This window comes from Ursus maritimus, unplaced genomic scaffold (assembly GCF_017311325.1).
Source record: "Ursus maritimus isolate PB19 unplaced genomic scaffold, ASM1731132v1 scaffold_10, whole genome shotgun sequence".
NCBI lineage: Eukaryota > Metazoa > Chordata > Mammalia > Carnivora > Ursidae > Ursus > Ursus maritimus.
The window spans coordinates 17,038,892-17,053,002 of NW_024423344.1; the positions used below are offsets into that span (position 1 = coordinate 17,038,892).

Below are 14,111 nucleotides of genomic sequence, written 5' to 3' on the forward strand. Positions count from 1 at the left end.
TTTTGTGAATGAGTATAATATAAGCTAGATTACCTTGAAAACAACAGAAGAAACAAGTAATTAAGAATGTTGTCCCTCTGGGGAAAGCTTTATATCTATATGTACTGCTAAAATTAGTAATGATTTTGGGTGATTTTAATTTTAAAGAAACATACACCAGTCACAGGGGGAAAGATGAGGAAACCACTAGGTTTTTATACTTTTGAATTAGCAACAATGTCACACTGGTTGAATATAGAATTTAACTTAGCTTAGATTTAGAGTTTAGAATGAATTTATTTTCGTCTGGTTTTATGAAAATGCAATCATCTTGCTCTGTTTAAGGTGCATTAACTATTCTAATCTATTGTTATTCTTTTCTAGCACTGAGAACTTTTGCCACATTTTGAAATTCTGTTATTCATAAAGCCTGGTATTTACACTGACTAGCAATTCAACCTGAAAGAGGTCATTAAAAAAAAAAAAAAACTTGAAATAAAACTTCGGTCATGACAAAAATCTCATTAAAAATCATCAATCATCAATATTTATTAAGACAAACATTGATTTTATTTACTGAAGGGAAAAATTGGGCAACCTAAAACTCCAAAATACACCTGACTTCCATTTTAAGAGGGAGTTTGATCGTGACTCCATGAGAAGAAGGCTTGCTTGCTTTAATTTGTGCTGTAATTTTTTACACGTTAAGAAATAATTTGCTAATATTTGTGTATTAAAGCCAAACCGTAGGGCTGACTGAAAAGTCCTTGACGAGTAATCATCTCTAAAGACCCTAAAAAATTATGAAAAGCTCTACTATTTCAGCTACATTGTTTTTGGCATATAAAAATATCTATCATAGGAGTCAACTACCACATGAAATAAGTCAGATTTGTTTTAGTTGAAAAAAAAAAAAACTAAAAATTTCCTGTGGATTACTGCAACAGTACAAGAATACACGGTGCATTTATTTATTAACCAAAAAAAAAAAAAAAAAGTAAAACAAATCGTGAAAGCAAAAGCTGGTTACAAAACCAGGGTTTTTGATAGCCTTTGCCTTAAACATGTTACGCGTTAATTGAAATGCCACAGTTGATAAATGCTAGAAAGTGTAAGTTAGCTTTTGCTAATGTTCCCCCTCCCCAGAGTACTATGGAAAATATGTATACGCATGGTCAACGCTTCCTCCTTCAAGTATCACAATCTTGTGGTGACGTAATCCTCGTGGGTGACTGTGTCTGTGAGGCTGGGATCATAGTCTATACTAGAGTCCTCTTCCTTTGCGTGCTTCTCCTTTGGTATGATTGGCACAGTGTCCTCCACCACCACCTTCTCCGACGTGAAGGAACACACTCTCTTGCCCACCTGCAAACCCAGGGTGTCCGTATTCCTTTCTCGGTGGTCCACTAATATACACTGTTCACTGAGCCCGGGGATGTTCAAGTCACCCCGCGACGCTAATCCTCGAGATTCCAGTTGAATATTTCTCTCCAGTGGTCTTTCGGCCTGTTGACGAGTAACTTCTTCTGAAACAGAGAAGATTTGGTTTGCATTTTGCTCAGCAGCATTTTGTTTTGATCGTCTGTGAAATAACCCGAAGTTTTTGATATCGGTCACAAAATTCACTTTTCTCTGCTTCTCCCTCGGGGGCTCCTGCACCACCAGGGCCGAGCCGTTGCTTATGTTGTGTCTCTCGGAGGCAATGGCGGCTGATCGGGGGTGAATGAGCGTGGTTAAATCGAAGAGGCTGAAGTTCTTTCGCTTGTCCTTGCTACTGCCTTCGTTGTCACTCTTTTCATCCGAGTCGGCGGAATTGGAGGACTCCTTCGTGGCCTGAGCCGCCTGCACTGTCGAGAGTTTGCTTCCTCGTAGCAACCCCAGCACTTCAAAGCGGAAACTGGAAATGTCTTGCTTTAGTTCCTAAGTGGGATGCAAAATGATGAAATTAGCTTAGGACCTAAACACATAGACATTAGGTACCATCACGAGCACGCCTCATATATGGCTCTGATGTATTTTCATTCATTTTTAAGAGCGAGGATTCTGCTCTGCGGCGGTTCTCTCCCTGGCCCTTGAGTCATTTTGATGCCTGCTCATTTCCCTGCTGGAGCTCTGTAGCAACGCGGAGACTTCTGGGGTCGACGCAAAAAGAAACAAGGGTATATGGGATTTCTGTGGGACTGCAGTTTCAAAGGCCTCCTCTCGAAAATCTTCATCTGCTTTCAAGTCCCCTCTCGTTTTCTCAGGGATGCATTTTTTAAAAGATTTTTAATATTAGCACATGCTGCTGTCCAAGGGCTGTCTAAAACAAAAAACATTACAGTGGTATCTACCCCTCCAAGAGTTGGCAGTTACCTTCAATTGCTTACTACCTCGGAGTTGAATTTATCTCAGCATCTGGGTCAGCTACTAAATCTCATGAATTGCTTCAGATCAGACAGCATTTCTTAGATTCATCCTTTACTTTGATCTTTTTGGACAACTGAATTCTCAGTCCTAACCTGACGGTGGCCTTTCTGGTGGCTTCCTGCCTCTAACCTATGTCCCAAAGCACCATGAGTCATTTAACTACAAAATTTGGATGTTGTGGCTGCAAAGAACATTCGGGATCCTGGGCAACTTTCAACCTGTGCTTTGCATTTTGCAATTCATCTACCTTCTTACCTAACCAACTGCTTATCTCTATTCTCTTGTCAGACCTGTTGCTTTTCTCTGTTAAAGAGTCTGCTGCAGGGTTTTTTGCTTCTTTGTTTTTACCTATAAGGTCTTACTGACTTTGCTCATTCTTCCAAAACCTCTAAGAACTCAGGCAGAATAACAAAGGTAGTTTACACTCATGTGCAAGCATATATACATTACGTGTATTCCACCTTTCTCTTCTGATAGAATTGAAATAAAAAAAAAAACAAACAAGCAAACAAACTCAGGAAGAAAGACTAAGTTTGTAAGCTATACTTAAGCGCAAGCCTTGAATTTCCTACTACCAAAGCTGTGCAGAGAACAAAGAGGGTTTTTGTTGTTGGTTTAGCATTTTAGTTACCAAATGTTTCAGGTTCAGAAATCAGACTGAAATTTAAAGCTCACTCATTAGAGTGTTGCTAGGATTAGCGTGTCCAAATGCCACTGGGCACTAGGATTTTCTCTGCCTCCAAGTATAAATCCCCTCCATATTTCAGATTAAATGTGATTGAAAACAATGTATTTTGAAAAGAAATTTCACTGCTTTTTTTTTTCTTTTTAATAGTTAAATAGCCTTGAATTTAAAAGTAAGAAGGGGTGCCTGGTGGCTGGCTCTTGATTTCAGCTCAGGTTATGATCTCAGGGTCCTGGGATCAACCCTTGTGTTGGGCTCTGCACTCAGTGGGGAGTCTGCTTGAGATTTTCTCTCTCTCCCTCTGCCTCTCCCCTTTCTCTCTCTCTAAAATAAATAAATCTTTAAAAAAAAAAAAAAAAAAAAGGAAGAAGACCCGTAGCCTTGCTGGAACGCATGGCTGAGTCTCCAGCTCCGATTTTAACTGTGCTGTGCCTGGTTCCATGCTCTGAAAAACCGGCCTTTTGGTGATGAGGAGGAAAATGATTACCTTAAAGTTCTCTTCGGTCAGACCTTCCTCAGTTTTGGCATCTCTGATCATTGCGGCGACATATCGCTTCACTAGGTTCCTCATGACCTCCTGAGGCACGTCAAAACACAAGAATTGATATTCAGTGCAGAGACATGTTTTCTTTCTTGAGTCAGTTGTGAAGAGGGGACTGTACTTTATTTTAATGCAAATTTCAAGATACAATAGAATAACTTACTTGATATTGGTGATGTCTTCTCAAATTATCAGCAGCTCGCCTCTGAAAAACAAAGAGGCATTTACTTTTCAGTTAGAGTGATATATTACCATTTTGGAAAATAATTTATTGTTCTTTTAATTGAGAATATATTTTCCTCACTTCTCCAAAGTGAAAAATTTACTAGACAATGAACACTAGCTAGAGAGGGCTTCACATGAGTCAAAAGAATGAATGAACCAAAACAACGGAGTGCAAAGTTGTAATTCCTAACATATAGAAAAATATAAACATTTAGACCACGTTAACAATGATGGGAACGTTGTTCTTTTAATAGAAGGTGACAGAGAATTAGGTAATCATAGCTGATATGTACCCCAAATCACTTGAAATAATTCTAAGGGACACGGGTGAGACATATCAAATAAAAAAATAAAAGAAATATCAAATAAAGACAGAAATTCAATTGAGTGAAAAGCTCACATTATAACAATTGAGTAAAGAGCTCACATCATAAATATCAGCTTAGCAAGATTGAGAATTTAGCCATGATATGGTACATGTAATCAGAAACGATGTTAGGCCACTAAACCCCCCAACACTAATTTCAATCAGATGTATATTAAGAGGGATTTGCTGCTTCAATTAGGTGGTTGGATTTAACAAAAAATAAAAAGATTCTGTTCAAATATCAGGCTCATAAATTCGTCATTTTAAAAAATAAACATGAATCTTAGCTGTCATTTTGAAAAGATCAGAGTGGTTTGGGAGTGCAGCTAGAGTTAGCACGGAGCAGTGATCCTGGAGAGTAGAATGGAGACAGAGGATGTTTAATGACTAAAGAAAGTCCATAATAAATTGAATTAAATAATAAATGACACTAAAATTATATAATTGCAGATTTCATGGGTATTCTAAACTATACTAGAAAAAAAGCTATTGTAATCCCCATTTTGTGCATGTTGAATAAATATCAGTATTGATTTTTAAGGAATAAAATGGACCAAATTAAAATAAAAAATATTTCTGTAACAAAGGAATGAATTTGGTAGACTGTGAGAAAGCAAAGAGATAACATATCTAGGATTTAAATAAATCTTTTGATCTTACTCCTTACTAAATACTTAATCATAAGCTGATAAAATGGAATTTTAAAGAGAGTTGTGAATACATCGCTGTGAAATGACATTAGGAAAAAATCAAACAATGCAAAAGAAGCTCTTTTTTTCTCTTTTAGGGGAATAGGGGAAAATGACTTTTTCACTGGCCAGGAGAATAGATTTGTGTTTCATGATTATTAGTGACTTTAAGGAACAGTTGAGATAATGCTTCACTTCCTAAAAGCCACTTATTATTTAAGTACCATTCAGTTTTACATGAATCTTAAACAAATTTTCAATATGATTATGGTATTCATTAAAGGACTGGGAAGTTTGAAACTAAATTAGAGTATCTTGGAAAAAATATAGCATGGGAATTTTATGACTGAGCCACAAGATGGAGGTATATGACTCCTATTGAGACATAGCTCAGCTGAAATCCAAGACAAAAAGCACTTCTGTAAGGACACAGGCCTTCCAGATCTCCTTAAATTTACTTCAAGTGGACACAAATACTAAAGCAAGCTGCATACCAAGTTCTTTAACACTCTCACCATAAATATTGTGCAGGAGACCCGTATTCCACAAGTAAGTAGATGGAAACTCTGAATTTAGTATAAAATTTAGTCAACTCAAGCTTGATTACTTTGGGCTTCTATTGCATTTTGCTCTTCTGTTTTGGTCAAAAAGCCAATAAAAAGCAGTTAGCAGAGAGCACTCTGAAGTCAAGATTTAACTTCAAATTTGCTTAACATAAAATTAAAGCTAAGAATGACAGAATCAGAAAATGATGAGTAACAAGGAAAATTATCATGATGCATTTTAGTATTGAAAAGAGCACAGACTGCCTTTTTTTCAGCAGAACCTATTCATAAACAAATTTAAAAATTTGAATACAAATATAAGAAGATCAAAGATTACACTTTAAAAACTAATCTGAGATTGATTTTTCTAGGGAAATTTCTTTTTAAGAAGCAAAATAGTCTGACAGAACATAGAAAGAGTTTCCTGTGATGACTTAGAGGAGCTATTCTCTATCCATAGACCAGATTTAAGGCTAAGTTAATATGATTAATTGTTTTTGCCAAGCACTGTTCTTCCACACCTACATAGTAATACTATACAACTATCTTTAGTCTCGCGAGATTTTATCAGCCAGCTGAACTTCAGTATCCTAGGAAAATAAGAACTGATGACGCTAATCATCTGAATAACGAAAACAGAAATGAACGCAATAAATTCACCAAATGACGACCACTAAATTATGCAGCTCAGATATTTCTCATGTCTATGTAATCTCTCCTTTTCTGGTTAGCACCGCAGAACTGATTCCTATCGACCATTACTATGATGCCCACCTGTCTCTACTTTTTTACTTTCCGGGAGGTGGTGGGGTGTCACTTTAAGAGCATGTACTTAGGGGTCACACCTGGGTTTGAAGGTGACTGACCTAAACAAGGAATTATCTCTGAGGTCCTCTCCCATTCCCATCTTTTATTTTGCAAGTTAAAGATAAACACAGTGGATGATTTTGAAGATTAAATGAGATGAGATTTAAGACATCTATCACTAATGGTAACTAACTAGCTCCCATCCTCTTACCATTTTTTCCCTTTTCCTATTAATAACGTGATTTAACACAGTTTTTAAAAAATATTCTTGAGTCATAAAACTAGCTAAGTTGACACATACCAGGATTACCCCAGAGGACATAAAAGAAGATGTTTTATTTAGCTAAGGAGTTGAATGCTTTTAACCTAGCCAGTAGAGGTGTAAAGGTAAGACATTCGTATTTAAGTAATAGGGTGAAGGGATGGCTTTAGTAAATACTGATAGATGTAATACAAATTCTGTAGGTGTTTTTGTTTTATTGAGACTCTTTTTCTAGAGCAATGTAAGGTTCACAGCAAAATTGAGTGGAAGATACAGAGATTTCCCATATATTCCCCTACCTCACACACGCACAGCCTCTCCCATTATCAGCATCCCCAACCAGAGTGGTACATTGTTATAACTGATGAACCTACATTGATACATCATTCAACAGGAGTCCGTAGTTTACATTACTGTTCACTCTTGGTGTTGTACACTCTTATGGGTTTGGACAAATGTATAATGACATGTGTCCATCATTGTAGTCTCACACGGAGTATTTTAATTACCCTAAAAATCTTCTGTTCTTTGCCTATTTATCCCTCCCTCCCCTGCCCCCACCACCTTCACCTCTGGCAACCACTCTTCTTTTTACCGTCTCCATAATTTTGCTTCTTCCAGAGTATTATATAGTTGGAATCATACAGTATGTAACCTTTTCAGGTTGGCTGCTTGAACTTGGTAATATATATTTAGGGTTCTCTATGTCTTTGCATGCCTTGATAGCTCATTTCTTTTTATCACCGAATAAATAATATTCAATTGTCTGGATGTACCATAACTTATTTATCCATTCACCTACTGAGCTACATCTTGGCTGCTTCCAAGTTTGGGCAATTATAAATAAAGTTGCTATAAACATCTTTGTGCGGGATTTTGTATAGACATATGTTTTCTACTCCTTTGTGTAAATGCCAAGGAGTGCGATTGCTGGATTGTATGGTAAGAATATATTCAGTTTTATAAGAAACCATCAAACTGTCTTCCAAAGCAACTTACCCTTTTGCATTCCCACTGGCAATGAATGAGAGTTCCTGTTGCTTACTAGCATTCGGTGGTGTCAGTGTTGCAGTGTTTAGCCAACTTAATAGGTGTGTAGTGGTAGCCAGTCATCTTTTTTGAGGTCCCAAAAGTTTTAGGAGCATCCCTGCATAATACTGGATTTTTGCTGTGACCTCTGTGAATCTTCCTTTGTGGGTTTCTATTTCATGAAGCTTAGCTTGTAGGGCCAATTTAACATATATTTATTAAATGGTTACACATTCATGGCTGAGGCTGCAAGAACCCAGAGATGAAAAAAAACATATTTTTTGCCCTTAAATGGCTTATAGTCTAGGAGGTAGAATGCCAAGAATGTCTAGAGATGAAGGCAAAAAACAAGTAAAAACATGGGGAGGGCCTTAAGAATGTGTTTTGAGTACAGGGAAGGAAAAAGTAATATTGGGCTAAGGAATCTGAACCAGCCTTCAAACAGGGAACGGGATTTTAGATTGGACATGAAAGAATCATGAGACTTTAACAGATGCACAGATGTTCAGATGGGAAAAGATTATAATACGGTCAGCAATATGCTGGCGCTGGAGGCTGAGAGACGCGTCAGGGTAACTTCCACCAGGACAGTTGCGATGTGCTCTGATAATCGGAATATAGGGATTAGCTCATGTTGGAAAGTTAGCATGATTTCTTTGTGCAGAATCTTAGAAAGCACAGCGAATTCAGTGGTTGGTAGGCACCTGGAGTTTTGACGAGTCGAGTGACATGTGATGAGAGTGGAACTTCTATAATAATCACGTGGCAGCAGTAATAGGTAGGAAAAAGGAACATGGAGAATCAGTAGATGAGACATCACTTGGGATGCCGGTACCAGGATGTAACTGAAGGGTAAAATGGGTGTGAGCTGAACCCGCGACAGTGTGAATGGAAAAGATGGGAAGCAAGAGGATGTGGCAGCTGGGATGGGAGCACGAAGACAAAAATTTTTAGTCTAGTTGCTAAGATGTTGGTGCTATTAAAAAATAACAAAGAATTCCACTTTGGAGATGCTGGCGGAGGACATTAAAGTAGAAATGTCACTGTCGATTTTGCATCTTTGGGGAAGGTTAAGACTAAAGAAAAAGATCTGAGGATTATATGCCCAGATGCACTAGTGGATACAATTACAAATCCACATTTCTCAGCATTAATACAGGGAAACTATCGTGGACAACACAGTCCCTGATAAATTGTGAATATATCTATTAGGAATGCATAAAATGATCCCCTTTCTTTCTTTTAGTTAGCTTTCTTAGGCTAACACTAAAATTAATTTAATTCTCTAACTTTCCAGAATCTACCAAAGGTCAAGGAAATCAGACTAGGTTTTAAATTTCAATACAGACATATTGTTTATCAGAGCCAAAAAGCCCGGGGGGCACCTGGGCACCTCAGTCAGTTAAGCATCCAACTCTTAATTTTGGCTCAGGTCATGATCTCAGGGTCATAAGATTGAGCCCCGTGTTGGACTCGGCACTGGGCGTGGAACCTGCTTAAGATTCTCTCTCTCTCTCTCTCTCTCCCCCTCTTCCTTTGCCCCTCCCCCCCAAACAAAACAAAAACAAAAACAAAAAACCCAAAGAGCTGGTCTAGTCTCATTGCTTCATTTATAAGTAAGGAGACCAAGGCCCACAGAGTTGAGTAACTAAAATACCAGAGTGCCAGTTCTAGAATCACAGACTAAAATTCACTCTTTACACGTTACTCTATCAAGTAGACACTAAGAGACATTTGAACACACCTGCTATGTATTCTATGATTTGCCTCCCTCTCCCAAGATGTCTTAATTTGAGGCTCAGCACCATTAAGGTACTGGATCCATATTTCTTTGAATAAAAATGAGTAACCACAGAGGCATGGTATATGTTGTATTAGTTTCTTAGGGTTGCCATATGAAATACCATAAACTGTGTGGCTCAAAAAACAGAAACTTATTGTCTCACAGCTCTGGAGGCAAAAAGTCTCAAATCAAGATGTTGGCAAGGAACTCTTCCCTCTGAGACTGAGGGTAGAAACCTTCCCTTCTTCTTCCTAGCTTCTCATGGTGGCTGTCCATCTTTGGTGTTCCTTGCTTTGCAGCTGCGTAATTCCAGTCTCTGCCTCTGTCTTCACAAGGTGATCTCCCCGTGTCTCTGTGTCTTCACATGGTCATGTTCTTATAAGGACTCCACTCCAATATGACCTCATCTGAACCCAATTACCTCAGCAATGACCCTATGTCCAAATTAGGTCACATTCTGATGTACTGGAATTTAGGACTTCAATGTATCTTTTTGGGGGGACACAATTCAACCCATAATATATGTACTCTTTGCAATAAACATAATGATAATTTTGGGCAGTTAGTGACATTATTAAATATTATACAGTAGAACTACCATCAACAATACCTAGCATGGTTGCTATCTTTTTGTCGGGTAAGGATCAGTTGACTTTCGAAGGCGTTTACTCTCATAAGGAAAGGTATTACATCTTGTAATCATCACTAGAAATGACCAAGAACAGAGCTGACCGATTTGTGTTCACAAAAATAATATAATATTTTGGAAGAAGTTGTGCATTTTAAGTCAGCAGTTTTCTTTGCAAATTATGTCAGAAATCTAGCAGCGTGTGCAGAATGTTCCTTGGCAGGGTGGTTTTCGCTCGGGCACCCAAGGCACACGTGTGTGCCATGTCAGCGTATCTCACAGTTTGCAGGGTCCTCTTGATTTGTTGGGACAAGATAAGGGCAGTACATGGGTCACAGAACTCATGATAAAGGAAAAGACCAAGGGAACCTCTGCTGCTGTGAGGGAAATCTGCGTTTCCATAGAAGCCTCAGGTTGCCTTAGAGCAGGAAGGGTTTTGCAGCTGGGAAAGAAAGGGCTCTGGGGACTCAGTTGTGACACTGTCTCACTCTTTATCTCCAGTTGCCTGCAGGTCCACCATGCGGAGTGTCAAGCGCACTTCCCCGAGCTGGTTCCCTGCCATCAATCGTCAGTGCCCGGCTCTCTCATTGCCACTCCGGTTTTGGTCTATCACTGACTTTGAGCCCATGAATTATGCCTTTTATCCTTTGCTTTGCTTGGTGACTCCCTTAGGGGCTGCGGCTTGCTGTGCTCTTCTTCTTTTAAAAATGGGTAAAAAAGGCAAGGGACCATTCCAAGATGCAATCCCTTTTTCAAAATTGCAGTTTGGCTCATTTACAGATGGTGCTACATAATTGTTCTCTAGAAGCGCACTTTCTAAGCATATAAAAATATACGATATAAAATGCTTGAGTGTCACCTTGTCAAATAGTCAGGGTTTCACTCTTGAAACACCAAGAATGTCACACAATTCATCCCTCTACATCCCTACCTGGGAAAGTAAACTTAATTAAAAGGCCCTGTCCGCAAATTTTATAGCAGTGAGTTAGGGCTTGAGAGGTACTCATGGATGCAAACTATCGTATCCGTAAGATTTGTTGTTAGGCTTACTGAAAATCATGAAGATGAAGGAACAATACATTTTGATAAATTAGCATTAAAAATACAGTCTGAAAAGCGTGTATTATTAACGTTTTTCCTCTAGCGATGCTAGCTGGTGCTAATCCATTCACGGTTCCCAATCTCTGGCAGTGGCTGAACTGAGTGCGTATCTGTGGCAACTGGTCAGGCATGCGTGTTCCATCTGCGGTCCCAGAGCTCAGTGATGCTACATGACCCTAACAGACTTGGTGTTTCATGGTTTCCTCACTCTACTGTGCTTAAGAGAAAATCAGAAAGTGGAAAACATGAATCTCAGGGAGTTAAAGTCATTTTTTATCATTTGTCCAAAGAACTCACATTTTTTCAGTTCAGCATATTGACCTACTAACTTCAGCATTCCATTTTAGAAACCTGGTCTATGGCATTGAAATGTTTCATATCAATTAAACACTTTGGCATTAACATCTTTTTACTTTAATTAAATGATCTGGATCTCTTGAGCAATAAATACAAATGTTGATTTTGTTTTCATTTAAAAAGTTGTGCTAGATACCAGTGGTTTCTTTAACAGGAGTTTCTAATTAAAATTACAAGGAAATGCTTATTAAAACAGAGATTACTGATAATTCTAGCATGTGCTCAAGTCTAAGAACCAGTGTTTTAACATGGAGAAGGGTATTTGCTGATAAAATGGGGTTAAGCTAAAAATTAGACAAGTAGTCATATTAAAAACCAAAAGCTGCAACATGTTTCTTATTCTACTGACCTCTCCGTAGGCTGCCTGTTTGGTGAGATGTTCATAATTTCCCAGAGACAAGCCATTTCTCTGTAATGGGTTGCTTCCTACAGTAAAGGTTTTGCTCAATAAAGCATTTCTGCTTCATTATGTTTCCCCCGTAAAGCATTCCAAATGAAAGGTTAATTTATTTGGAACTCCTGATCACCCATAAAAGGAAGTCCAAAAAAAAAAAAAAAAAAAAAAAAAAAAAAAAAAAATGTTAATGAGTTTTCAGGGCTAGCTGTATGAGTATTAACCGGAAGCCATAAATAGCAAGATAAGATCGCCAATGATGGGCTCCTGGAGAGTGGCCGGTGCAGCCACCCTGAAGAGCCCCGGTTGCAGGATCTGCCTGGCCACGTGCAGGGAATGAGCACCAGCGTGACATTCGGGCAGCTGCTGGGTGCCAAGAGTTGGTAAGTGCATCACAAGTTGGGAAGGTTAGAGAAAATGCCTCAAAGAGTGATAGACTCTACCTCCAGCTTAGCTTCAAATTTCTGCTTCAAAAATGTGGCCTAAATATAAAACAGTTGAGATGCAAAGAGAAGGTAAGCCAGCCTGTGAAACAAGGGCTTCGAGATACAGGAATCTGAGAGGCAGCTGAGAACAATGACAGGACCTGCAAAAGCTGCTGAGAAAAATGAAAAGACGAACACACAATGGGGAAGGTATCATTGTATCATTATTAGATTTTTCAGGAATCAAAAGGGTAATGGAAAACACATTGGTTTGGGAAACAAAAGATCCAGCTCTCCCTCCCCTGTCCCCTGCCTGAACTGTCACCAAGAGACCCTAAAACACTGGGCAAGGTAAATACCTTCTCTTTGAAAGGAAATGGTTGAGCTAAATGATTTCTAAGGTCCGTTTGAAGTGTAATGTGATATTCTAAGCCATGCCTTGGTTATACAGTGACTGTCATTGGAACTTCAAAGTCACCTTTTAATTAATGGAAATGTGTGTATCTCCTTGTCTTCATTTGTCTACACTAATGAACTGTCAAGAGGATTAATCAAATTGAAATGAATTCACAGCAAAATCAATTACTTTTTGACATTATTTTTTCATTTAACTCTTCTATTAATATTACCCAACCTTCTCAATTTATTGTCCTTTATCTCATATTTTTGTTTATAAATAATACATATTATTTATTTCTATCTAAAATCTAAACGTATAAAACTCAACTACAAGTATGCAAACCAAAATATTATGTCCTTCCTGTCCTGGAAATGCAGTCTAGACAAGGAGCCAATTTACAGCATTGAGTTTAATTAGGCTGGTGCTTGCCCAAAGCCTTAGCCTGGCGAAGAAGAGGCAGGATTGAGAGTGGGACGCAGGTAGAGAAGAGAGATGTGACTCACAATATTTGTTTAGTTTGTCATACATTCCCCAAGCATAAAAATATCCATTACCAAAAGTTAGTAAGATACGCATGGCTAAGGAGAAAGGAATGGCTTGAGGTCAAATTCTCTTTCTGTGCATCAGCTCGGATCAAAATATTCAAATTTAGAGATAGAGACATAAAAAGAAATTTGGTTTTTTGGAGACCAGTAATGTATATAGAAAAGAAAGCTTTTTAACATGCCATCTACCCTCTCCGTCTGAAAGGTGTGAATCACTGCTTTAATAGGAAATCCTAAATGAACATTAAGCCCTTCTTTGCATCTAAGAAATGATGGTAACATACTCCTAACAATGCGACATCAGTGGGAGGATTCTGGCGGGGGTGGGGGGATTTGGAAGTCAAGATGGTTTTCTATTATTTTGGTGGCAGCACAGTTGGGTCTCTTAAAATATTAGATCAGGGCCCCATATCTTGTTACAAGTTTTGCGGCATCTTAAAACCCAAGATTTTCTCTGCTACTGCCTAAAATTAAACTACTGAGGACAAATTTCTTTTGTGTGTGACCTTTATTTTGGGACCCAGAAACTCTTTTGAAATCAAAATACTCCTATGAGAGATAAGATAGAACTGTACTAATCATTAATATCTTTTCAGGGATTGATTAAATAAATTTCTTATGAGTTTAAGAATAAAATGTGAAGGGGCGCCTGGGTGGCACAGCGGTTAAGCGTCTGCCTTCAGCTCAGGGCGTGATCCCGGCGTTATGGGATCGAGCCCCACATCAGGCTCCTCTGCTATGAGCCTGCTTCTTCCTCTCCCACTCCCCCTGCTTGTGTTCCCTCTCTCACTGGCTGCCTCTATCTCTGTCGAATAAATAAATGAAATCTTTAAAAAAAAAAAAAAAGAATAAAATGTGAAAAAGGAAGAGTGTATTTTAATGTGGAACAGAGTAACCAAGTTTGGCTTCTCTGAAACCTTTTTCTGTTTACCTCAAGGAA

At 38.4% G+C, this 14,111-nt stretch overlaps 1 protein-coding gene across 6 annotated transcripts in view; it reads right to left on the reverse strand.

The window, feature by feature from the left end:
- Positions 1-430: 430 nt before the first annotated feature.
- Positions 431-14,111, reverse strand: part of TRPC4 (transient receptor potential cation channel subfamily C member 4) — a 143,023-nt gene continuing 129,342 nt past the window's right edge. For 3 of the 6 annotated variants that reach the window (XM_008692264.1, XM_008692259.1, XM_008692258.1), the window contains 3 exons: positions 3,778-3,819; positions 3,561-3,650; positions 431-1,899 (listed from right to left, as the gene is read on the reverse strand). In XM_008692264.1, coding sequence (XP_008690486.1) covers positions 1,177-1,899; positions 3,561-3,650; positions 3,778-3,819 — 855 coding nt within the window. In that variant the 3' untranslated portion in view covers positions 431-1,176. The remainder of the gene's footprint in view (positions 1,900-3,560; positions 3,651-3,777; positions 3,820-14,111) is intronic. The other 3 variants (XM_008692262.1, XM_008692260.1, XM_008692261.1) reach the window with 2 other exon arrangements.